Below are 27,500 nucleotides of genomic sequence, written 5' to 3'. Positions count from 1 at the left end.
TTTAAGATCAGTAAAATATACTAATTATTTTTTTGTCAATTAGTTATTAAATGTTTTATAAAACCTATATCGATTATATGAGAATAACATATGCTAACCAGTTAAGAGGAAAATCATGAATTGCAAGATAAATTGGAAAGGATTTATTGAACAATAATTTTAATACTATCAGCCTTGAGCGTATGGCGACTCAGCGTTGGTGTGCAAAAAGTAGGTGCCTGTCAACCTGTAGAGAATAGATTACAAGGAAATTATGAATAGCAAATAAAAATCATAGATATACATTTTAGGTTATATTCAATGATTACTATCTTTATACCTACAGTGAGTCAATCAACTAAAAAGATATTTCACTGCTTAAGTCAAATGAAGATCGATAACTTTTAATGGAACTTGTTTGCATGACTTTGTTTCCAAGCATGAGAATACCTCTCATGATTTTCTTGCTACTTCTGTTAGTCATGCTTGTCGTCATAAGGAAATCTAATAAGACAAGTGTCATCCAATCCAGTGTTGAACTGGTGGCTGGAGGCGGAATATAGCACAGTTATTGACAATGTAAACACTAATAAACATTCTTATGTATGTATGTATGTATGTATGTATGTATATATATATATATATATATATATATATATATATGCATATATATTAATATATATATGCACACGCATATATGTATATGTATATGTATATATATATATATATATATATATATATATATATATATATATATATATATATATATATGTGTGTGTGTGTGTGTGTGTGTGCATATACACACATATATATACAGTATATATATATATATATATATATATATATATATAAACACAAGAAAGAAAATAATTAATTGTACTATTCACAATAGATAACACTAAAATCATTCATCCTAATGTAACGAAATTTATCAAGATACTCACTGCTTATTGACATGAACTCCCATATCCTGGCAACCTGACCCACAGTCCTGGCATTTTCCAGCATCGTATGACTCAACGTCAGGACAAGGCACTGATTTGAAAGGCGTGGCTGCATTGATGCTCTCTGTCCAGTACTCATGGGACCGTCCGTGGCTGCAACCACCTGTTTGGATCACAAATATATTAACAACTTTTCTAATAATTTGAATAAAAAACCATGACGTGTCTGTTCATCTTGGGTATTAAAATCCACACTTGCATGCGTTGTATATTTTAAAGATAGAAGAAGCTTTTGCACTTTTTTCAAAGTGCCTCTTCAGCTGAAGAGACACTTTGGAAAAAGTGTGAAAGCTCCTGCTATTTCTAAAATATATATCGCATATAAGTGTGGATCTTAATAAAGGAACTATTATAATAATAACGTTCCTAATCAGGCAGTGGAATCAGTGGAACTTCAGAAATTCAAACTTGCAGCGAATTTTTATATGGTGAACAGGCTGACACAAGTCTACCTTTGTAGTTTATTTATGACAGATCCATTTAAACATTGTTACTGATCTAAAAATATCTTATATTAATTAGTTAGGGCTTGTCTTTTAGTTTATCTAGTTCCTTATTTTAGTTCATTTATTTGCTTATTTCCTTTCATCACTGCATTATTTTTCCCTGTTAGAGCCCTGCTTCACCAACAAGGATTATATCCTTAATAATAATAATAATGATAATAATAATAATAATAATAATAATAATAATAATAATAATAATAATAATAATAATAATAATAATATTCTAATATATTCTCAAATTGTTACAACATAAATTGCTGCAAAGGAAAATCAAATACATTCCTGATACATTTAATGTAATTTGATAAACCCTTTGGTGGAATGCATCCATTAGAACAGCGAATTCCAACGCTTGCAAGATGAATTTACTTCCATATTTCATACACTTTTAAACCGTTTGAAGATCCTTCCATTTCCAATACCTTCATTTTATGTACAACACTTTATTAAATTTCATTTCTTCCTTCTCTGTGAAACTCCTTGATTATGTGAAAATATCAACATACTAAAATCACTTATTCTCTCTACATGATCAAACCACCTTGAATTTATGAAACTATAGTTTTTCATATCCTTGTATTTCTCTTCATTTAAACCCTTCTTATTTCACGCAAATTATCGCAAGACCATTGATTTCGATCTGTCATGCTGAATTTTCTTACAGAAAGGAAAATGTGTTCAAGAATCTCTTCAAGTATTCAAATTTTTGTTAATGCATATAAGCCTCATCTCCTTTCTAATCGCTTGAGGACACCCTCTAGCCCAGTGGTTCCCAAACTATCTTACCTGACGCCCCCTTTTTGCTTCCAATAGACCCGTACGCCCCCACCTCTTTTTTTTTATATTAGATTCTTACATTTATTTCTTAGCATTGTACAGGAAAACAGATTTCTGTTTGTATTACATTTCGACAATGAAAGCCACTCAAACAAATAATAGCACATTCCAGTAACTAGAAACGAAACATTTGGTTCAAAGTGAGCGAAAAAAAGTTTGAACATTAGCAAATTGGCAAAATTGAGTTGCAATTTTAAGAATAGATAATTTGAAAACATGGCATATGATATTTGTAAATACTTATGAGACTAAGGCACAATTTCTGGTCAAATTTAGTGAGATGGATGCTGCTGCTTCTTCTTCACAAGATCAGAAATTCTAGGATTGAAGGATGACAGCGCACAACGCAAGTCATTTTCTACATCAAGTAGGTTGCGCTGTTTTGTTTTCAGAACAACAAGAGCTTAAAATCCTGGTCCGCAAAGATAAGTAGAAGAGAACTAGCTTAATAGAAAACGGGTTGGAGTGACTACTATAATTATACTTTGCATGTATGTAATGACAGATATTTGTTCTTTTAATGATTTTATTATTCTATTAAGCAAGTAATTTCGAGCAGATGACTTCACGCCCCCCTTGTATCGGTTTCACGTCCCCTGTAGTGGGGCGCGCCCCCAGTTTGGGAACCACTGCAGTCTAGCCTATCGTTCTGGGCCCATTCTTTCAGTCACTCTTAAGAACCAACCATTCCCATTTAAAGATTTAAAAGTAATTCATGTATAGCAAAGGAAAAGGACAGTGATAATGCCCTAGCAGCCTAGCTAGTAGGACAATTCCCTAGAGACTGACCATATACCCACATGATCAGCGCCTGAGCCCCTCTCCACCTAATCCCCTTTCCAACCAAGCCAGGATCAGGGAGGGTCAGGCAATGACTGCTGATGACCCTTATTCCTTAGCTTTCAAGGATGGTGAGGTTACACACACTACAAGAAAGTATCGAGGTTAAGTGTGACTCAAGCCATAGTCTGGCAGATCGCTAGGCAGAACGTGTCTAATAGACCATTAAAACTTGAGAATAATTTATATACATCCCCACACACACACACATATATATATATATATATGAATATATATATATATATATATATATATATATATATATATATATACAAACACACACATATGTATACAAATATATATATATATATATATATATATATATATATATACATATATATATATATATATATTGTGACATGCATCCCAAACTCAGTATATATTCAAAGCGGTTTCAGTACTGAAAGTTCAAAGAGTCAAGATGGTTAAACTTACCAGAAAGTAGTTCTTGCCAATCGCCCCCTATCGTGCATCCAGGTTGGTGTTTGCCGCCATTGGGGAAGAAATCAACGTGGCCCACAGAACCTCCTAGGCCTGCGCAAAACTTGAAAGAGAACCAGTTGTCTCATTAGTTTTAATACTGTACTGTAAGACTACTTTCTTTAGGAACGATTCCAATGCTAATTATCACAAAAACAGTAATATGTATTAAACTAAAGGGGTACTAAGTACAGCGCAGACCCTCACCACGGAACCTTATTTCTCGACCTTTTGTTTGACCTTAACCTTGACCTTAACAAATATTAATTGACCTAGATTTTCATACACTCAAATATGAACAAAATTTGAAGTCTCGGTGACAAATGACAATGAATAAAAAAAAACTTATGGCTGATTAAGTGAATTGGACATTTTGCTTGACTGTGACCTTGAACTTTTACCTTGACCTTCCAAAATTTAATTATTTCCAGCTTTTTTACATAAAAGTTACTCCCTTTAAGTTTCATTACTCTACCATTAAAATTGTGGTAAGGAAGCTGTTCACAAACAAGCACACTCACAAACACACATAACGTCCTTCCAACTTCGTTGGCGGAGGTAACAATATTAAAAAAAACATTTTTCGTATATATAGAATAAAATTTCTTTAAAAAGTTTTTAAAATGTACTTTGATTTCATAGAAAAAGTATGGAGAAGAGGATTCCATTCTGCAATACACTAAAACCACTTGCTTAAGCGAACTTTATAATAACAACACTTAAAAAACCGCAATTTTAATCGGAAACTCTCAGTAAAAATATACTGTTCTACGCCGTATTTCAGTAAAATACAGGCAACCGTAATTTCTACCCTACCTTGTTATTATCTTTTATGGGTTGGTGACCGTATTATCACCCCTTTACGTCAATATATCCGTTCTAAAAAAAGTAAAAATCCTGGAATAAATGTTGCCGGCCATTTACCGTTTTTTTAATGCATTTTCTTTACCAGGGAACTAACAGAGTAGTGTGCAATTATTGTTTAGATTTTAGATGATGCCATAACAAATGAAGTGTAGCCTACTCATTTACGGTAAGAAAAAGGAGAGAAAATTTTATCAAAATGAGAAAAGAAACAAATAGTAGAAAAGTATATAAGAATTGGCAGAAGTTTATGAGAAATCTGAAAATTTTAATGGTATCAATGCATAACTAGAAGGAAGTAGAGCAATCCTCCCTTATATGATAGAAAGCAAATTTATTACTTTCCTGTCACGATGTACGGCATTGCCAAACGTATGACTATTCGGTCTCTCCTCGTCCCTAGTGTAGGAGAAAGGGAGTAGTCATACCCTGGTGAGAAGGGGTACCCCGAGAGGAAATGATACATTTAGAAACCACAATCTCCCACAAATTGCCGAACCAGTGGGTTGTAGTTAGAAAAGGGGGAGGGGTGGGAACGGTTGAATCTCTGCATGTGTGTATTATTATTATTATTATTATTACTTACTAAGCTACAACCCTAGTTGGAAAAGCAGTATGCTATAAGCCCAGGGGCTCCAACAGGGAAAATAGCTCAGTGAGGAAAGGAAAAAAGGAAAATAAAATATTCTAAGAAGAGTAACAACAATAAATATTTCCTATATAAACTATAAAAACTTTAACAAAACAAGAGGAAGAGAAAATAAGATAGGAGTGCGTGCTCGAGTGTACCCTCAAGCAAGAGAACTCTAACCCAAGACAGTGAAAGGCCATGGTACAGAGGCTATGGCACTACCCAAGACTAGAGAACAGTGGTTTGATTTTGGAGTGTCCTTCTCCTAGAAGAGCTGCTTACCATAGCTAAAGAGTCTCTTCTACCCTTACCAAGAGGAAAGTGGCACTGAACAATTACAGTGCAGTAACCCCTTGGGTGATGAAGAATTGTTTGGTAATCTGTGTTGTCAGGTGTGTGAGGATAGAGGAGAATATGTAAAGAATATGCCAGACTATTCAGTGTGTATGTAGGCAAAGGGAAAATGAACCGTAACCAGAGAGGAGGATCCAATGTAGTACTGTCTGGCCAGTCAAAAGACCCCATAACTCTCTAGCGGTAGTATCTCAACGGGTGGCTGGTGCCCTGGCCAACCTACTACCTAAATATTTAGTCAGGACCCATATTTAGCCTTTTTTTTTTTGAAGGGTCACGCACAATAGTTGAATAAAGAAACTGTAAAGTGAAGGTTACTTTTCCTATTGGTGTTGTGAAGATAGTTATTTATCCTTATTGGTGTTGCGAAGACAGTTATTTTCCTTACTGGTGTTGTGAAAACAGTTACTTTTCTCTATTGGCGTTGCGAAGACAGTTACTTTTCCCTATTAGTGTTGCAAAAATAGTTATTTTTCCCTATTGGTGTTGCAAAGACAGTTTCTTTACCCTATCGGTGTTGCAAAGACAGTTACTTTTCCCTATTGGCAAAGGCAGTTACTTCTCCCTATTGGTATTGCAAAGACAGTTACTTTTCCCTATTGGTGTTGCGAAGACAGCTACCTTTCTCTATTGATGTTGCAAAAATAGCTACTTTTCCCTATTGGTGTTGCGAAGATAGTTACTTTTCTCTTTTGGTGTTGTGAAGACAGTTAATTTTCCTTATTGGTGTTGCAAAGACAGTTACTTTTCCCTATTGGCAAAGACAGTTACTTCTCTCTATTGGTATTGCAAAGACAGTTACTTTTCCCTATTGGTGTTGCGAAGACAGCTACTTTTCTCTATTGGTGTTGCAAAAATAGTTACTTTTCCCTATTGGTGTTGCGAAGACAGTTAATTTTCCCTATGGGTGTTGTGAAGACAGTTAATTTTCCTTATTGGTGTTGCGAAGACAGCTACTTTTCTCTATTGGTGTTGCAAAAATAGTTGCTTTTCCCTGTTGGTGTTGCAAAGACAGTTATTTCTCCCTATTGATGTTGCGAAGACAATTACTTTTCCCCATTGAAAGTTATGATAATAACAACAACAACAACAACAACAACAACAACAACAACAATAATGATAATAATAGTAATAATAATAATAATAATAATAACAATAATAAATTATTATTATTATTATTATTATTATTATTATTATTATTATTATTATTATTATTATTATTATTATCACAGTGTTTTATCGTGTTATTTAGTGAAGAGTACAAACAGTGAAATTGATCGAATGCTCTGTGAATTTGTCTTAAATAAGACTGCATTTTACTATTACATTTCCTTAACCATAAACTCACATGCTGCCCCCTACCTAGGAAGCTAATTAAATATAAACTCGAATGAGAAGATACAATTACTATGACAATGAAGGAAAGATTTGAAGTTCTCTGGCATCCTGACATCGAAGGTCATTGACGTCGATATCGTCGATTATAAATAAAGATTAAAAGAGTATTCAATTAAAACCAGAAAGGTAAATATTTTGTAAAGGTTAAAAAGCATTAAGAAGACCTACTTCTGATACAAATTTAAAAATGCCACTAGCATTGTACGACACGTCATGTCTAAGGATCTTGGCAAGGATGAACCTGCCATCCTCGCCCCGAGCCTCAAACAGATATCTGTTTCTTTCTGTGCTATAAGTGGCGCACTCAATCGACAAATGCCTCTCTGTCAAGGGTGTCAAACAGTCGTCGCAATATGGTTGGTGTTGGAATAAGCTATTTTCCGGCAGTAATAATTTAGTATGTTATAATTTATATTGTTATCAAAGATGATAGTAAAATATTAGTAATAATAATAGTATCCATATAACTTACATCAAGCACTGGACCGGCATTGGAGTGGATGACATCGACAAAAACGGCATCACTTGGGTCCAGTTTTAAGTCAGTGGAAGTTGAATAAAACTCCGGTCCAGCGGGGTCTAGCCCTAAGGAAAACAAAACTGTAATCAAACATAGTTCTGAATGGAGATGTTTCGATACCAGTTTGAAGAACGATATCGATGCTAGAGAAATAACCGATACCGATAACGATACTAAAAAAAAGGCCGATACTATCGATACCGATACTGATAACGATACTATCGCCACATCTCTAGTTCTGAATCTGGGGAATGATAAGATGCATTATAAATTTTGCATGTAAATATGTGTGCGTGTTTGTGCACAGTATGACATATGCCAAACTGAAAATACGAGCAAGAATATAATAGACTGTCATACCTGTAATCCTGCCTACAGGTCCATTTTGCACATTTGATCCCATCATGCCCATCAGGTGTGCCCCAAGAGAATGCCCAGTTCCATAGACGTTGTCCAAGCTGAGACCGGCTTCGGCATGAAGGTAATCAAGAAACATGGCTGCGTGTTTTCCTACCTGTAGATATTTTTGTAAGTTAATTATTATCCTCTCTCTCTCTCTCTCTCTCTCTCTCTCTCTCTCTCTCTCTCTCTCTCTCTCTCTCTCTCTCTCTCTCTCTCACACGAGAGCTGTGGTCATTTAGTTTAATGCTGTTACTGGTTTTAATATAATTTATCCTAATCGTTCATTACTTCTTTTGTAATTCCTCTATTTCCTTAATTCCTTTCCTCACTGTGCTATTTTCCCTTTTGGAACCCTTGGACTTATAGCATCTTGCTCGGGGACGCCCCCCTCTCTCTCTCTCTCTTTCTCTCTGATGAGAGCTGTCATCATTTATTATATTAATGTTGTTACTGGTCTTAAAATATTTCAATTGGTTATTTCTTCTTTTGTAGTTTATTTATTTCCTTGTTTCTACTCCTCACTGGGATATTTTCCATGTTGGAGCCCTTGGGCTTATAGCATCCTTTTTTTCCAACTAGGGTTGTACCTTATCTATTAATGATAATAATGATAATACTTGCTTTACTAATAATTAGCATCCATATTCTTTTAAGGTTACATGTTTTTACATTGCTCTGTTCCAGGGTCCTTTATTATTTTCACAGTCAACTGTTTTACTATTTATTGCCTTGTTTTTTCTAACTCAATAATTTATTCTCTTTCGAGATTTCTATAATGTGATTCGCATGTATTTTATGTTATGGTCTAGAATTATCTATACAGATCAATACTTATTTTCGGTTGATCATTGTATGATTTTAAGAGTTATATATGTTTCTGAGAACCAATGTTTAGGAGTATTATGACTTGTTTTTTATTCATTCCATGGCATTTAAGTTCCATAATATCATTATAAACTTGACATTTAATGTACTCTATCCTATGCAAAGCAGTAGGACTTGGTATTCTAATTATCTAGTATTATGAAGCCATGAAAAGTCATAAGAAGTAAAGTAAAGCTATCTTTTTCTGTTTTCTACAAACATATAATGAATAAGATATATAAGCAAATAGGAAATCACAAAAAAGTAAGATATATAATAATGTTGAATGAGTATCATATGAAATATAAAACGGATCTTATGACAATTTGCTCAAAAGAAAAACAATTCACACCAAGTTTGAACTCTCTGAAGGTCATTTCATAATTTGGCCACATCTGGGATAATATTTCTAAAACAATTTGTAGATACATAATGCAAGAATCTTATGATTAAGAGCATACCGGAATTCAAATTATAATATAAAGAATGATATACGGAATACATGATAACCTAATTGAAATAATGAAAATAACAATATTAATAATTTCGGTAATGATAATGATCTTAATAATTCTGTTAATGATAATTTTAATAATTTTCATAATGATAGATTTAATAATTTTAATACAATGGTTAGGATATTGACCTATCTTGTGTTTGTATTTAACAATTCATCAGGAAAGTTAACTACCGTGAAATTACTCTTAATATGATAATCAAAGAACAAAATAATGTACGTAGTTCCAAAAATGTCTTGTCTGTGTTACCAGCCTACATAATTTTTTTTTGTTTTTTATCGTTTTTTTATGTATTTTAACCTTTGAAATATTCCAGCTTCAAAATTATTTTTAGTGAAAATTGTAATTTAGATGCATCTGAACATTTTTCGATTTCATTCCCTAAACGCTTCCGTACTTCTAATGACCTCCTACCTCAAACTTCTTATTTTTAGAATCTTTCATCTTTTGATACCTTACGATATTTTATATTTATTATTCGTTATCTCATATAGTTTATTTTTATCCTTTCCTTACTGGGCTATTTTTCCTTAGGCTGAAAAGCTTCAATCAGCGTTGAAGAGAAGCTAATAATAATAATAATAATAATAATAATAATAATAATAATAATAATAAAACACTGAAATTCGAAAGTTGAAGTCTTCCTACATAATCTTTAAATGGCTTCTACTCTTACTCTACAGCTACGACCGATGATATATTCCTTTCAATTTTTAAGTTAAGTCTTAACAGTCTTTCCAACTTAAATGTCTATCTTGTTTTAGCTATCAATTTCATTTCAAACCTTCCTTCCTTTATTACTATAATTATTACTAGCTAAGCTACAAAACTAATTGGAAAAGCAAGATGCTATAAACCCAAGGGTTCCAATAGAGTAAGTAGCCCAGTGAATACAGGAAAGAAGGAAATAGAAAAAGTGCCCAAGTGTATGTTCAAGCAGAAGAACTCTAACCCAATATAGCGAAGACCATGGTTAAGAGGCTATGGCACTACCCAAGACTAGATGTCAATGGTTTGATTTTGTAGTGTCCTTATCCTAGAAGAGCTGCTTACCATGACAAAAGAGTCTCTTCTACCTTTACCAAGTGGAAAGTAACCACTGAAAAATTACAATACAGTAGTTAAAGTATGTCTACCTCTGAAGTTTTCTAAATCTCAAAGTTTTTCTATTCATATACTTTTCCTACCGTTGGAAGGTTTCTAACGACGTAAAGGTAGTCTAAATTATCAGCAATCTTATGCCACTCTATCGAGATGAAATTGCAGTCTTGATACTTCAGAAACTCTGAAATAGAGAAAGAAAATTCATCATGATATTTAGTTGATCAACAGCAACAACAACAACAACAATAAAAACAACAAATGTGGCTGTTTGTAGTTCACTGCAGGTCAAAGGCCTCAGACATGTCCTTATTTATGTCTAGAATTTGATCATTTTCATCACTACGTTGGACGTTGCGGATTGGTCATGATTGGAACTTTTAGTTGATTGCTTACAGCAAACCAACCCAATACCCTGATTAGTACCCCTTTGCTGATCTTAACAATACACAAACCCTTTTACCACGTTAAGGTATCCCCACTCGATCACTGGGAAACAAATGACGGAAAGGAGTTCTTTGAAACTAATAAATGTTGAGAAGATTCTGTGTTTGAAGAAATAAATGGATATTTCCATCCTTATTGTTTTTCCACCCTGTGTGGTGACCATATAAATAATGTTCATAAACCTCAAGGTATGTCATAGCATATGTGCCTCTCGTTCTACATTATTATACGATTCTGATATATGAAGATGAAATGGAGCCTCATATGGGACAATTTATCTCATTTAATATTTAATGATTTATCATTAACATATCTAATTACGCTCATGATTAGTCTTATATGTTTATTTGTTTTGATGGTTTTGATTAAGAAATATAAATAAGGCAATGCTCTGCTGTTAGGGGGAGGTTAACGACCCAAATAAATATTTTCTGTTTTTAAAATTATTTTATGCTCTCGTTGAGAAGCTTGCCTGATAGCTTTCTCCCGTGGTTATTTTTTAACTGTTACCAGAATCAAAAGTAGGAAATGAATTTATCTTATGATATAGATTTGACCATTATAACTATCACATTAGCCTTACTAGTTTTCGTGATATATAATTCCCAATACTATTTTGAAGATTTTAAATATTATGTTGAGAAATGGAATAAAAAACTTAAGGAGCATTCACATGATATCTCTACTTTCCTCCACAAATTTGCTTTTATTCCAGGTGCACATTTGCGTAGTATGGAAGGCTTTGTTCTGGGATGAAATTAGAACCAATCATAGCGTTAGGTCGATCAGCGGAGGCAAGTATTACCAGCTTTTAATAGTGACTCACGTGGATGGCGTGCGCAACGCGTCTAAATACCACTTGCCAGAACAGAGCACTGAGAGGAGCATATTATGTTGAACTGCGAGCGAAGCGAGCCACAGCAAACAATGGCCGTTTGAGCGACGAAATTCAAAGTAATCTGGCAAGTGGTAACAAGGAGTGATGAGGTTGTGTGTTGACAATACTAGCCTCTACTGAGCAAGCTCGCCCTTTGATTCCTATAATATTGTCCCTGGACAAACCCTTCCAGACTTTGCTGATATGCCTCCAAGGTTTGAAATCAACTGAATGAAGTTTGACTCTCTCTCGACTCAATTGCTACGTAATGTTTTACAAACTCCAGCTTAAAAAAACATATCAAAAGTAAAAGAAAACTCTACCTCGCCCTGTGATGGGCTGTAATATTGTCCCGGGACAAACCCTTTCAGACTTAGCTAATAGGCCTCCCAGGTTTGAAATCAATTGGATGAAGTTTGACTCTCCCTCGACTCAATTGCTATGTAAAGTTTTAAAAATTTCAGCATCAAAAACCATATCAAAATTATAAAACTCTACCTCGCCCTGTGATGGGCTATAATATTGTCCCGGGACAAACCCTTCCAGACTTAGCTAATATGCCTCCCAGGTTTGAAATCAATTGAATGAAGGCTGTCTCTCCTTCGACTCAATTGCTACGTAAAGTTTTACAAATTCCAGCATAAAAAACCATATCAAAAGTAAAGGAAAACTCTACCTGTCTTAGAATTACGGATCCAGTCAACATTCCCTTGGCTATTCCACCCGTGTGAAATGATGACCGTTTGTTTCTCCCCACTGAATGGCGAGGCTTTCAGGTTGCTGACGTCATCGATAATGAGTTCGTAATATTCTCCGTCTTCTGGGTTGCTTCTGAAATTTTTTTTTATTGTCTCATTATGTTTTGGATGCTGTGAGCAGACAGATGAAGAGGAAAAGATGAGTAGGTGAGGTATCACAGACACATAGTATTCCTAGCACACAATTACACGGTACATAAACAGTATTATTATTATTATTATCATTATTATTATTATTATTATTATTATTATTAGCTAAGCTACAACCATAGTTTGAAAAGAAGGATGCCATAACCCCAAGCGCTCCAACAGGAAAAAATAGCCCAGTGAAGAAAGGAAATACGGAAATAAATAAACTACAAGAGAAGTATTGAACAATTGAAATAAATTATTCTAAGAACAGTAACAGTATTAGAATAAATCTTTCATATATAAACTATAAGAGTAAAACCAATTCCAGGATTTTACACAAACTCAGTTTGGAATTCTCTGGATTCCTACCATCAGTATAATGAAAAAAAAAATAAAAGGATTATTGGTTCCTACTGATCGTGAAGCCTGATATTCTATACATCCTATTTTTAGATATAACTCAGAATCGATATACAAGTAAAACACATTCTCTATAATTAGGATCAGAGAATACGCATACCCATGCTATGAATGAATAATCTGATTCACTAAACTACTGTTAAATTATACATTTTAAGATCAAGAAGCTTATCACACGAAAAAAGCTATTACTACTTGTAAAAATCCAGCGATATATATATATACATATATATATGTATATATATATACATATATATATATATATATATATATATATATATATATATATATATATATATATATATATCTATATCTATATCTATATTTATATCGATATCTATCTATCTATCTATCTATCTATATATATATATATATGTATATAAATCTATCTATCTATCTATCTATCTATTTATATATATATTTATATACATATATATGCATGTATGTATATATATACATATATATGTGTAATAATTAGAATAGTAATATTACATGTTTAAAACAAATGACGTAATATGTCATGTTGGTTGGAAGAGCTAACCCTGGGATTTGCTGTAGTCATTCAAATTATAAGCAGGATGTATAATGCTAACCTCGGCAAATTGACATTCTTTCTTAACGTCAACACATTGTCTCCTCGTGTGAAAGTTTGTGACGTCACCGGATGCAGGTGTCTTCCGATTCCGTCACGTGGCTAAATTAAAGCAAGCATACGATATCTGTGATATCGATAATTTATTCAGTTCATATCTAAACTTCACCAGAATTGGTCATGTGGACCAACACAGCTTCCTCCAGTGATGGAGATGTTTAACTCTGTTGTTTTATAAAAATAAAACTTAAAAACCATTAAGATGTATTCAGTAAATCCATTTAAATACATCTGAAAACAACTCATACTCAAATGTGTGCTTAAGACAGTAGCACACCAATAAATGGTGGCAGCGATTAAACTCTAAGACAGCGATTAAACTCTAAGACAGCGATTAAACTCTAAGACAGCGATTAAACTCTAAGACAGCGAATAAACTCTAAGAATTAGAGAAATATCTTCAAGACTTCAAAATAATAGCTGTAAAACCAGAGAAATATCTTCAAGACTTCAACATAAAAGCTGTAAAACCAGAGAAAGATCTTCAAGACTTCAAAATAAAAGCTGTAAAACCTGATAAAGATCTTCAAGAACTCAACATTATCTACAAGAATCTACAATTTTGATTAAGTCCAACGGAAAAGCTAACATCAACATATGTTAGTATACAACTTGAATCTTCAATCAACCTCCTAGGAAACCCAAGGACTGGCGTTCAACAATTGCAAGACATATCCAGGAAGAACTACATTCAACAAGAAACTAGAACGAGACATCGCTAACAAAACATCAAGAGAGAGAGAGAGAGAGAGGACGTGTCGACTTCATTTATAAGCTAAGTACAGAGATTTTGTATTCATTTCAGTTTGGGCAGTGAAGTGTAGTTATCACAAGTCGTTAGTCAATTATTACTGGGGTGAGTGAATTCCTAAACTTTGTTATAAGAAACTCCGAATTCTCATTTAGAATTTTTCTTTCTTTGTGCTAATTCCTTTTTCTTTCATAAACTCTTGGGGGGAAATGTTTTGGGATTAGTAACATTGTTGGGGGAATTTTATTATACATATGCGTTTACGCAGTGGGCGTCTGTACTCATATAGATATTTTGATAGGATTGAAAGGGGTCAAAGAGATAGAAAAAAAAAATACAGCAGTCATGGCTCCTCCTGTCAGCCCTACCCCTGGACCTAGTGGTGTAGGCCAGGCTAATCCTCCTCCAATTGTGACGCTTGTAAATGCCAGGTCAGCAATCCTTCCTTTTCAAGGTCGTGTCAACGGGTTCTTGCCACAAAATGTGGAGTCATGGATTTCATCCGTTGATGCCCATTTAAATGCCAAACAAATCGTAGATCCTTTTGTACAATTACAAGAAGCTAAAAGTTTTATAGATTTTTCTAAAGGGGATGCGAGTGCGTATTTAAGAGGTGTTTCATTTCAGGAAGCAGTTACTTGGGATGATTTCAAAGTTAGGTTACGCGCGATTTATGGGGGTGAGGAAGCTTTGGATGTAGTGTTAACGTTACGAAATACACTTAATCAAGCCACTATGAATCGGCTTAATGTTGTTGAGAGAGCAGCTCTCATAGCTGATAGGCTTAACGAATATCAGGACATTTTAGGTAATTCCACTTGGGTTACTAACGATAATATCTACGTGAAAGATTTTTTACGATTAATGTATTTAACTTGCATGACACTTATGTTGCCTGAAGCTTTAGTGCGGTGCTTTGATAAGAAGTTAATGCCTGCAAGTACGGAATTGGATGTCTATAAACAGATAAAGAAACACATGTCCAAGTGTCCAGATCTCGATCCCGTGTTAACTCAAGTTTTTGCTAAGAATGAAACAAAACCACAAACAGTGAACGTAATTAACAATCCAGTAGCGGGAGTGACGTGTTACAACTGCAAACGTCAAGGTCACATAAGCGCAGACTGTAGAACGAAATTTTGTTCAGTTCACAACACAGCATCACATTCTTATAGTCAATGTTACGCGCGTAAGACACAACAATATCCTAGAAATACACAGTCAATTCCACAGTCAGTTCCATATGGAAATAAAAAGAAAAATCCTCATTTTAACAATAAGAAGAAACAACAAAATGTCAATGCAGTTCAGAGTCCGAAACAAACAAACACTTCTTCAAATATCGCTGAGCCTGGGCCGTCAAACCAGACCTCGCAAAGTCAGCCTAATTTTCAGAATGTGCAGAGCAAAGCAAATACCACATAGTTAACTCTAGAGGGGAAGAGAGTGATGTTGGGTCAAGGTCATTTATGTCAACATCAATAGTATTGAATAATCAATTTAATGTTTTATCAGATAATTGTGAGACAATAGATTTTCCTATGAAACACACGGCCGAATTAAGTAAAACAGTGCATGCTCCCGTAGATTTGCAACGAATTCATACAATAATAAGCCAAAATGAGTTACGGCCAACCTTATATGCTGTAAATTTAGAACACAAATCCTTTACGTTGTTTTTTGACTCTGGTAGTCCACGTAATATTATGGATTTGAAGACGCATCATTTGTTGTTTTCGAACTTTCCGATTGAAAAATCAGGAATTAGGCTTTCAGGTATAGGAAATAATGAATTAAACGTCATAGGCATAACTCATATTCAGTTCAGAGTCGGTAATCGCACGTTTGCCGATACATTTGTTGTTGTAAAAAACATTAATATGTATCCAGCTGTAATTATAGGATACCCATCTATGGGAAATCAAAACATTATCTTAGCTCCTGCCAAGCACGGCGTGTATATCAAAGGGAAATTCTATAAGTCTTCTAATACCTTAAAGTCAGTTTTGGATAAAAAGGAGACGACAAATGTAACCGTAACGTACGTTGAAGAACCAATAACTTGTCTCACTAATAAAGAAATAATATACGCGACCCAGCAGAATTCTCGTTCACCCGTAATATCATCTTGCACGCAATATATCGAACCAAACATACCTTCGAATTTAATAGTGCAAATAAAGAAAACACTACCGGGATCTGAAATATTAATCCTTTCCGATACTTTGAAAACTAACGGATTGTCTGTCACACAAGCTATTTATACAGTAGGCTCACATCAGCAATGTAATATCGAAGTCTGTAATCATTTAAATAACACTTTAGTAATTCACAAAAATCAACATATCTTGGATGTAGAAGTTTATAAACATCGTATTCTTACCGTTGCTGAAATCAATCACTCTCAATCAGTTGCGGATGAATCCCTTTTGCGATCTATTAAAAATAAAATCAGTAAGGACATTCAAGACGAAGAAATTCAGCAGAAAATTTTTGAACTTTTAACTAAATATACAGATGTCTTTTCCACTACGGATGGATCCTTAGGAAAAACAGATGTGATCGAGCATCAAATAAGGTTAAAAGACAAACAGAAAATTATATATGTACCCTCGTACAGACTCCCTATGAAATTCCAGAATGAAATAAATGATGAAGTAGGTAAAATGTTAGAGGAAGGAGTCATTAGAAAATCAAATAGCCCTTATAATTTTCCTTTAATAGTTGTACCGAAAAAAGATCGAACATGGCGTATCTACGTCGATTTTCGTCGTCTAAACGAGGAAACGATCCCTGATCGATTCCCAGTGCCATGTACTGACGATATTTTGTCTTTGTTAGGTCAGAATAAATATTTTACCAGTTTGGACTTACTTAAAGGCTTTCACCAGATATCATTAGAAGAAGATAGTATCCCATACACAGCCTTCAGCACAGCCAGGGGACATTATGAATTTTTGCGGATGCCTTTTGGTTTACGTTGTGCTCCTATAACATTTACAAGAATGATTAACATAGTGTTTGGAGACTTGTTAGGGGATATATTGCATGCCTATATGGATGATCTTGTAATCTTTTCCAACACCTTAGAAGAACATCTACGTAAGTTAGAACTAGTACTACAGAGATTAAGACAACATAACTTAAGGGTAAAGATTAGTAAGTGTGAGTTTTTCAAAACAGAATTAATATATTTGGGTTTCATGGTGTCAAGCCAAGGTCTTAAAGTAGTCCATGATAAGGTGTCGGCTATACGTAATTTTCCCATACCTACTAATGTCAAGGGAATACAGCAATTTCTGGGTTGTAGTGGATATTACAGGCGTTTTATACGCAACTATTCAATAATAGCCGCTCCTTTAACTGATCTTACGAAGAAGGGCGTAGATTTCATATGGTCTGAGCAACATCAACAGGCGTTTAATACTTTGAAAGATGAACTGTGTAGTTCTCCTATCTTAAAATTTCCTGACTTCGGTAAGGAATTCTTCATTGCAACAGACGCCTCAGACTTAGGAGTAGGAGGGGTATTGCTTCAGCAATATGATAAACAGTTTTTCCCGATAGCTTTCTATTCTCGAAAATTGAGAACTTCCGAAAGTAAGTATGCAGTAATAGACAAGGAAGGACTAGCTATTGTTAATTCGCTAGTGCATTTTAAGTTCATAATTTACGGTTATCCCGTTAAGGTTCTTACTGACCATAAACCACTAACAGAGTTCTTTAAAGGCTTCAATCACAGCCCTAAACGAACTCGGTGGCATTTGATCATTCAAGATTTTGGCGCAAGAATCGGGTATTTACCTGGGAAAGCAAATATCATTGCGGATGCATTATCACGCAACCCCGTGTCATCTTGTACGGAGCCTTTAGCTGAATTAATAGATATATCAACATCCATGCCTATTGTAAAAACAATATCTGAACAAGAAGATTTAGGCTGGAGTGCTGAATTGTTACAGACTGAGCAAAGAAAAGATCAGAAAATAGAAACAATTATAAATGCTTTGAAAGGCAATCATAAAGAAAAGGAATATATAAAGTATAAGCAGCAGAATTATATAATCAAAGATAATATTCTGTGTAGGACTGTGACAAGGAAAACCCGCAATACACCACATGTAACTAACGACCAGGTAGTAGTACCAAACTCACTTATTTCCACTGTCCTGAATTGGTTGCATTCAAATCCATTACATGGACACCCTGGGTTCTCATTAATGTCACAGAAAGCCAAATCATTGTTTTATTGGCATACAATGCTTACAGATATAAAAAGACACATAGCTAATTGTCGCACATGTCAGGAAAACAAAGGGCATACGAAAACACCTGTCAGCCTAGGAGCTTATCCTGTTCCCAATCAACCCTTTGAAAGAATACATTTAGATTTGTTAACAGGATTTTACGAGTCAGACAGAGGAAATAAGCACCTCTTAGTAATTATAGATGCTTTAACTCGATATACAGAATTAATAGCGCTTAAAACTAAAACTGCGATTGAATGCGCTAGGAAGTTTTACGAGTGTTACATTTGTAAACATGGAATTCCACACATGATAATCTCAGACTCGGGTGGTGAATTTAATAATCACTTTCTTACCTCATTGTGTGAATTCCTCAACATAAAGAAGATTAATACCATGATATATCACCCAGAGTCGAATGGGCTAGTGGAAAGAGCAAATAGGATGATATTAAATATATTGAGGGTAACACTAGGGGGATCAGACCCCAACTGGGATATTGCAATACCGGCGGCACTGAGTACTCTGAATCATTCATATCATATATCAATTAAAATGTCACCGCATGAAGCATTGTATGGTACCCCAGTTAGAACACCTTTCCATGTATTAACGCCTACAACTAATCTATCAAATCCTTTAAAAGAATGTATAAATGCAAGTATAAGTCGATATGATATCCTTCGAAAGAATTTAGAAGAATCACAAATCATAATGAAAAGGAATCATGATAAAATAGCGAAACCAACTAAAACATATACCGTGGGTGATAACATCTATATTCAAATCAATGTCAGAAAAGGGCTCAACTATAAACTAACACCTAAGTTTGAAGGCCCATTTAACATTTTGGAAACATTAACGGCCAATAGGTTTAGAATTCAAAACGTAGCCCAACCCACGGATGAGAGAATAGTACCATTGTCTCACATAAGAAATTAAAAAGAAAAGAGAGGAAAAGAAGTGAGGAAAAATTTTATTTTGTGTGACTAAAAGTTTTCTTTTTAATACAGGAGTAATTACATATATTTTTTCTCGTTACAGGTTTCCAAGATGAATTTTTTGTTGTTGGGAGTGATATTGTTCGCTCAGACATTTTTATCGTATGGGATGAGTTCTAAGACTAAAAATATATATTTTAAATATGGCAATATAGTTGAAAGACAAGAAGACATTTTTATTACATCAACCAACGTAATTGTCGAAGTGCATATGCAAGCAATTTTTCTTCAAGAGAATGATGTCACTAGCTTAAGAACCGCCATTTCAAGGTTTTCTGCATCATTGGATGAGTTGCATAGAAGACATTTTCATTTGACTACTAAGAGTTTGCTTGGATCAACATTAAAAGTTGCAGAGATGCTATCTGATGACTTGAAAAATAAGACTGGCGAGACAGGATCTTTGGCTTATGACCTTTTGATGTGGACTGTAGGACACGAACATAAAGAAAGACGGAATCCGTTCATTTATGCTGCATTAAGCATCTTTGGGTCTGTTGCAAGTTTAGGTTTAGGAATTTCCAATCGTCTTAAAATTAGTAATCAAAATAAGAAAATTGAGTTCTTGACTCATAAAGATGAATTGATTATGTCAGAACTAAGGGATCAGTTAGCTTCAATCAATAAAATTATGGATTTGTTAAATGAACATTCAGATAATATCGTTCAAATTATGGAAGTACAGGATTTGTTGGCAACATTAACGTATTATGATTCAAAGATAGATCACATACATAACAGAATTGCACATTTCATTGAGAAATCCAAGGATTATGTAGAAGCTATCACGTTAGCAACTAAAGGTGTATTGTCGCCCCATTTGTTGCCTATACGTTACTTAAAATTAGTTCTGGAGAACGGAAGGGATAAACTAGGCTATGTTCCTTTGTTAGACGAACATAGGTTAGAATTTTATTACAGCCTAATTACAGTAAACGTAGATAATAACAAGATTAGGATTACAGTTCCCTTTGATTCTTCTGATGCCTGGCAATCTTACAGGATATCACCATTTCCGACTTTCATGACGAATCACTCAAATCCAGTAATATCCAGTTTGACAGGACACGTATTGATTTCCCCAGACAAGGAAACATATACGGTCATTAAAGACTTAAATCAATTAACTCACTGTTCAGACGCAATGGATAGAAAAATATGTACAGCTGACTCATTTGAATTCCGTAAAAACTTAATGGATTCATGCGAGTTAGGTATAGTGCTAGACGGTGCTCTCTCCCATACAAGTGAAAATTGTCTGGATAGGCTTTATCCCTTTGACAATAAAGAATTCAATTGCAGACTAAATAATGGCTCGTGGATACGATACGACAAGGACGGCTTCAATGTATCATGCCCTGACGGATCCACATCCTTCACCCACATCTTCGTCGCAGCAGATGGTTGTATCGGGACTTCCCCGAATTCCATGGTGACTGGCCTACGGACAATCATCAGAGAACGAGCCTACTTCGCGAACTTCACGTGGACCTCTACAATGCCAGCACTTCCTCTCCCATACAACGGCCGTGTGGCAAAGCGGTTGATGAAACTTACCGAAAAGGACCACCTGTCACCGACTTATGAAGAAATTCTTCACCCCATAATACTGGCTAGTTTGTGTTTCACGGTGATGATATTTATCGCCGTGAACATCCTTGTTTGGCGTAGGTTACGGCACAGCAAGCAGCTACAAAGGAATGAGTTGCATAGCCCTGACAATACCCCCTATCTGATCCAGTTCAAAGCTGTATGAGTGGCCACCTCATTCGCTAAGGGAGTAATTTGTCGGGAAGATGTTTGTATGAAAAGCTGATTAGTACGCTAGTAATATGTAATTAAAGAAATTCTCTACATTTGCATTGTTAAAAATATATTTAAAACAACATTTAAAAAAATAAATAAAATAAAAAAGGATATAAATCATTTTTTTCTCTCGGCATCTAATAAAAGTATATAAGCCGGAATGTTAAAAAAAGAAAAAGAGAAAAAAAAAATATAATAAAATATATAACAGAATCTATGGGCATCTAATAAAATATATCAGCCCTATATATAAATATATATATATATGTACGAAACCGTGGTACGTGTACGTACCAGGAATTCGTGTTTGTGCACTAAAAATTGAGTATCTTGTTTCTGACAAAGGTAACAATTATTCTTTATCAAGTTACCGAATCATATGTAAGTCAGAATTTGTTTTGTTTTTTGGTACCATGTAATCATTTGCTAGCAATGTATCATATATATGATCTTGGTTTTATCATGCATTTTTCTTTTTGCTTTGGTAATATCTTTTTTGTATGCATTATTGTTATTATTTTTTATTGTGCCTATTTGGACATTCGTCCTCAGTTGATTATGGCTAAAGTTAAACAAAGAATAATACGTATGTCCAGTCACACCTAATAACCATGTTTCGGCTTGTTGTTAAATTTTTGTAAAAAAAATTGAGATAGCTGGCCGAGCTTATGTAATAATTAGAATAGTAATATTACATGTTTAAAACAAATGACGTAATATGTCATGTTGGTTGGAAGAGCTAACCCTGGGATTTGCTGTAGTCATTCAAATTATAAGCAGGATGTATAATGCTAACCTCGGCAAATTGACATTCTTTCTTAACGTCAACACATTGTCTCCTCGTGTGAAAGTTTGTGACGTCACCGGATGCAGGTGTCTTCCGATTCCGTCACGTGGCTAAATTAAAGCAAGCATACGATATCTGTGATATCGATAATTTATTCAGTTCATATCTAAACTTCACCAGAATTGGTCATGTGGACCAACACAGCTTCCTCCAGTGATGGAGATGTTTAACTCTGTTGTTTTATAAAAATAAAACTTAAAAACCATTAAGATGTATTCAGTAAATCCATTTAAATACATCTGAAAACAACTCATACTCAAATGTGTGCTTAAGACAGTAGCACACCAATATATGCATGTATGTATATATATATATATATATATGTATACAGTATATATACATTATATATATATATATATATATATATAAATATGCATGTATGTATATATATACATATATATACATATCTATCTATCTATCTATCTATCTATCTATACACACACACACACACACACACACATATATATATATATATATATATATATATATATATATATATATATATATATATATATAGAGAGAGAGAGAGAGAGAGAGAGAGAGAGAGAGAGAGATATTACGGGCTCCCAACACAAGAGCCCGTGTCTTACGCAAGGTAAGGCAACTTAAAACGAACGAACGAGCTAGATAATAGAACTATCGATAAACAAACACATAGAAGTTATAAGAAGGAAGTCTATGATTCTATAATAATAGCTTTTATTCTTGCCCGCCGTAAAGTTGTATTTTATGAAATGGACCAAAAGAGTTATAGTTACGCTGTTATACATAGGTACTGTCTTTCTTAGTTTAGAGTCCTTGGCTTGACATAGCGAAGCATTCTTATGCTGCCTTGCCGGTATCCTGAACATTTGCGTGACTGGTGGTCCGGCTATACAGGATAACAGGAGGTTCGCTTAGTTTAAGTTGACTTTCACTAGTATAAGTTTCTAACTCTTTTATATCTTTTGGTGTTTATTGGAGGTGTGTTGGTATTAGTTTTTTCTTAACACACTAAATGTATTTCAAATGCCAATGTCTTAACATACCGATTTGTAAGGCGTGTCTATGTATTTTGGAAGATTTTCAATGCCCATGTCTTGACATACCGGTTTATAAGTTTTCTGTATACTATGTTTTTTTAAATACCAATGTTGTAACTTAACGGTTTATTTTTACTTTCAGGAAGGAAAGAGTGGGATCCCCTGATTACCTGTGCGTTTCAAGCTTATAATCTGGATGTTTTATCTATACAAGAGCTAGTGTTGCCTGTACTATCCTTGCTTGCTGACTCGCATGTCGCTAAATACCAATGAGACTGACTAGTGACAATACTGGAATCTGGTGAAGTATTTTTCAGTCTGAACTAAAAGGCAAGTATCGTTTTAACTGTATTTTAATACATTCCCATGCAAGCTAGTCCTTCCTGATTACGGGCGACGCCCTTAATTGTGGAAGGACGTTCCCTAGTTCCCTATAGCCCCCGGTAGACCTTGAAGGTCTACCGCGCGCCATAGGGAGGCTTGCATTTAAACCTTTAAGTCTTAAATTTCGGTGAGTGTTCAACTTTTTGTACTTTATTTAGGTTCTGCAGTTTCTTTAAAGCCTGTTGATCACAAATTTAAAGTAGAAAGTTTTCTCAAATTTCCTTTTTATATTAGATTAGATTGTGATCTATATGCTAAAAGATTGTTGATAATCCTATTCTAAGTAAGTACAATATATGAATGTATGCTTTGTTGTTCGAAATTAATTTTGTTATACACTGTTGCTATTTGTTCTTCAATATTACAGGCTTTAGCAACTGTATTTATATAGGGATACTTAACTGTTTACAAGAACAACTTCCAAAATTGACACTTTTCAGAGTGGATGGCGCGACCTCTGGATTAAATGATTGAAGGAATAAATTAGAGGAATTTTCATCTTCAACTTCTGCCTATGACGGTTTGGTTGATTAACTTTAAATCCTTTCGTGATCTTCTATAAATACTAGAGGATTGTTACTAGAAATCCTGCTAAACTTTGATTGATATCCATTGAAATTTTTGAAAGTCTGGTTTCTAGTAGATTTGTCAAACTGTAACCGTCAAAGATTCCAGTAAATAGGTTATTGGCAAGTTATAACGAAAAAAAAAGATTCTAATGCTTAATTCCTTTGAAAAGACTAATACGCTATAATTTTTTATATAAGTTAACTGAAAATTTAGCAAATTTTTTGGGAATACTCTGGCAGATAACATTCACTCAAAATTTAAAACTTCATTTTGGTTTATTTGGAATATGGTGGGTGATTTTTAAGCATTCTTCAATATATATATATATATATATATATATATATATATATATATATATATATATATATATATATATATATATATATATATATATATCGATTCATAATTAATTTCTTGTTTGAGCCAATTTTCCTTCATATAAAGGATTTAATGCTATAAATCTCAAATATCTAACCTTGCTACTTCATGGCTGTCCTATTCTCTCTTTAAACTACTACTGAAATATATTTAAAATGGAATGGTTAATTTTTATTTCTGGTTATAAGGTTTAAATTCATTTAACCAATTTAATTTAGCCATTACGGTTTTAATAAGATGGTTTGTCTTTGTAGTAAAGGAAACCGCATGCTGACCTAAACATAGGTAGATGAGAACAGGTCTATGGAAACAAGGTAATTTCATTGAATTTTCACTTATAATGATTTAGAAAAACCAACTATTTACTAATAGACACCTAAAAGATGTTGACCAACAATTTACTGATTGAAAAAATTATTTTTTGGCGTTTCTCAGAACGCTGTACTATAGAACTTTAATGTATATTTTATTTAGAGTTTAGAGTAGCTTTAAAACGAAAACTGAAAAACGATTAGTCTCCATCAAACTGGCTGTTTCTGTAATGAGTTTTGTTTCGTCTGAAATATTTTGGGTCTCAAGGGGTACATAAAGAATGAGAAGAAATAGGTGTTAAAGTAGGAATTGCATCATCCATAAAAACTAACTTTTACAGGGAAATCTGAAGAATTTATTAACATTTAATTTATCAACATTTTGGTCTGTAATTTTTACCTGTAGCTTCGGTTTTCTTCGTTTATTTGCATTGTATTAAGCAAATTAATTTTTGTTGATATGAAAATTTTTACGTTTTGGAAGGATTAGTAACATTTTATTATAATGAAACCTTTTATGAACTTTTAAGTAGTTTTGTTTTACAAAGGCTTGGGAATAGAAGAGAGTATACAACGGGATGATAAGCAAAGAAAAAGATTGTGAAGTTTAGCTATACTGAAATTTTAATTAAAATCAATATACAAAATATTTTTTGATTGCATGATGTTCAAAAAAGGGTAGAGCATTTAAAGAAAAATATAATGCTCATTTTTATGTCCCAAGATTTGTTCGTAATTTTAAATGAAATTCTCTATTTTTCTCAACTTTTTATAAGCAATAAAAGTTGAAAGCTAAACTTTTATTTAAACATAAAATGTCTATCTTGAAACTTGGTAGTGAAAATTACTTTGAAATTTAATTCTTGATATAGTTTCTATATAAAGGTCTTTAGATACAGAACGGTAAGTCCTGACCACACAAGCAAGCATGTTTGACGGGCAAACTGTGATACCAGACCCCAATAAGTAGTGAAAATGGGGGTTGATGACGTCAGAAGCGGGAAAACCACAGGCAGAGATCTGTAACAATGTGGTCTGATATCATGGTTTGCCCGTCTAGTATGCTTGTTCGTGTGGACAGGGCTTAAGTGTTTGTACCTGTGGAAAATTCTGTTTCCATGATCATTGATTGTTTATGGGGCTAACAGCTGCAGTGGATATGAAACTACCACTTCTGTAGTTTACGAATTATAAACTTAAAAACTGATGTGACGTTTTTTCATTTGGTCCTGAAAAAAAAAATGAAAAATTTTACAAGCTCTAAAAATCTAAAAACTGCCTTTAAAAAAATCATTCTGTACAATGCTGTAGAAAGTTTTTAAGAATGTTCTATATATCGAGGAAATAACTTATTTCCTATTGCAGAGCGCGTTTTAACCCTATAGCTACTTTTTTTTTTTTAATAACGATACATACAAAACTTTAGATATTTGATTATTAACGGCATTTGAAAACTGTTGTGTTTACCTGATAGAGAAGGAATGACTTTATATTAAGAAGGGACACACTAGTGGATCCAAGTGGTCAAGATCCACATTTTTAAAGAAAGTTTGATTGTAAGACCTTGGATTTGCACAGAAAAAAAAAGGTTTGACTATTAAACTCTTCTTATGAGTGGAAAAAAATTATTTTGCCTATCTTCATTTTTAGGTTCCATCTTTTAAGTTATTTTGCCCTATACAAGGCCTCTTGCTCAAAATTATAAACTACTTGTGATTCAACATTTGAAAGTAAACTAAATATTATCTCCTCTAATGGAAAAGTGGTTCAAGTTTTTCTTTGTGTATTGACTCTTATGCATAGTCATTTTCAAAAAACGAATTTCTGATTGTCTTTATTCTAGAAATAAACTGAATTCAAAAACATAAACTATTTGTGGCTGAAAGCATGAAGGTCAAGTATGTTAGTTATATCATAAAAAGCCTCACGTGGAAAATTTTCCTTATCAGTAATCAAACATTATAGATAAGAGTAAGTGCATCAGAGTAGGAGCCAGCTTGATTCTCGTGATGATTTATTTCTTAAAGTGAATAATATTACACACACATATATATATATATATATATATATATATATATATATATATATATTATAATTTATATATATATATATAATATATATATATATATATATATATATATATATATATATATATGTATATATATATATTTATATATATTTATATATATATATATCTATATATATTTATATATATATTACCAAAATTTAGTTATTTTTTTAAAGTAAAAGTAATTTATAAAATTCAGCGATTATATTTTTCCACATATAGATTGTAATCATATTTTGACACAATGTTTTTTTTTAATTACTTTTCTATGAAAAGTTATCAATCATTTTATGAAACTAAAATGGTTATTGAGAGAGAGAGAGAGAGAGAGAGAGAGAGAGAGAGAGAGAGAGAGAGAGAGATAGATCTTATTCTTATTCTATGTTTGGGTTCCCCCAGGTCCCTCAGTGTGAAGCACCTCGTACATCCACCAGAGAGTTGCTTATGCATCTTAGGTATTTATCGAGCTTATTCTTAAACACATCTACGCTCACTCCTCATATGTTTCTTAGATGAGCTGGCAGCGCATTA

The 27,500-nt window shown here is 33.6% G+C and overlaps 1 protein-coding gene across 1 annotated transcript in view; it reads right to left on the bottom strand.

The window, feature by feature from the left end:
• Positions 1-128: 128 nt before the first annotated feature.
• LOC137648083 (pancreatic triacylglycerol lipase-like) overlaps positions 129-27,500 on the bottom strand; it is a 30,405-nt gene continuing 3,033 nt past the window's right edge. The window contains exons 3-9 of the mRNA XM_068381021.1: positions 12,299-12,453; positions 10,385-10,482; positions 7,774-7,927; positions 7,366-7,478; positions 3,602-3,710; positions 924-1,086; positions 129-226 (exon numbers count right to left, since the gene is read on the bottom strand). Of these exons, the coding sequence (XP_068237122.1) occupies positions 169-226; positions 924-1,086; positions 3,602-3,710; positions 7,366-7,478; positions 7,774-7,927; positions 10,385-10,482; positions 12,299-12,453 (850 nt within the window). The 3' untranslated portion in view covers positions 129-168. The remainder of the gene's footprint in view (positions 227-923; positions 1,087-3,601; positions 3,711-7,365; positions 7,479-7,773; positions 7,928-10,384; positions 10,483-12,298; positions 12,454-27,500) is intronic.

This window comes from Palaemon carinicauda, chromosome 1 (genome assembly GCF_036898095.1).
Source record: "Palaemon carinicauda isolate YSFRI2023 chromosome 1, ASM3689809v2, whole genome shotgun sequence".
Classification (NCBI taxonomy): domain Eukaryota; kingdom Metazoa; phylum Arthropoda; class Malacostraca; order Decapoda; family Palaemonidae; genus Palaemon; species Palaemon carinicauda.
The sequence above is the reverse complement of the archived record's forward strand: the minus strand, read 5'-3'. Positions and strand labels throughout refer to the sequence as shown.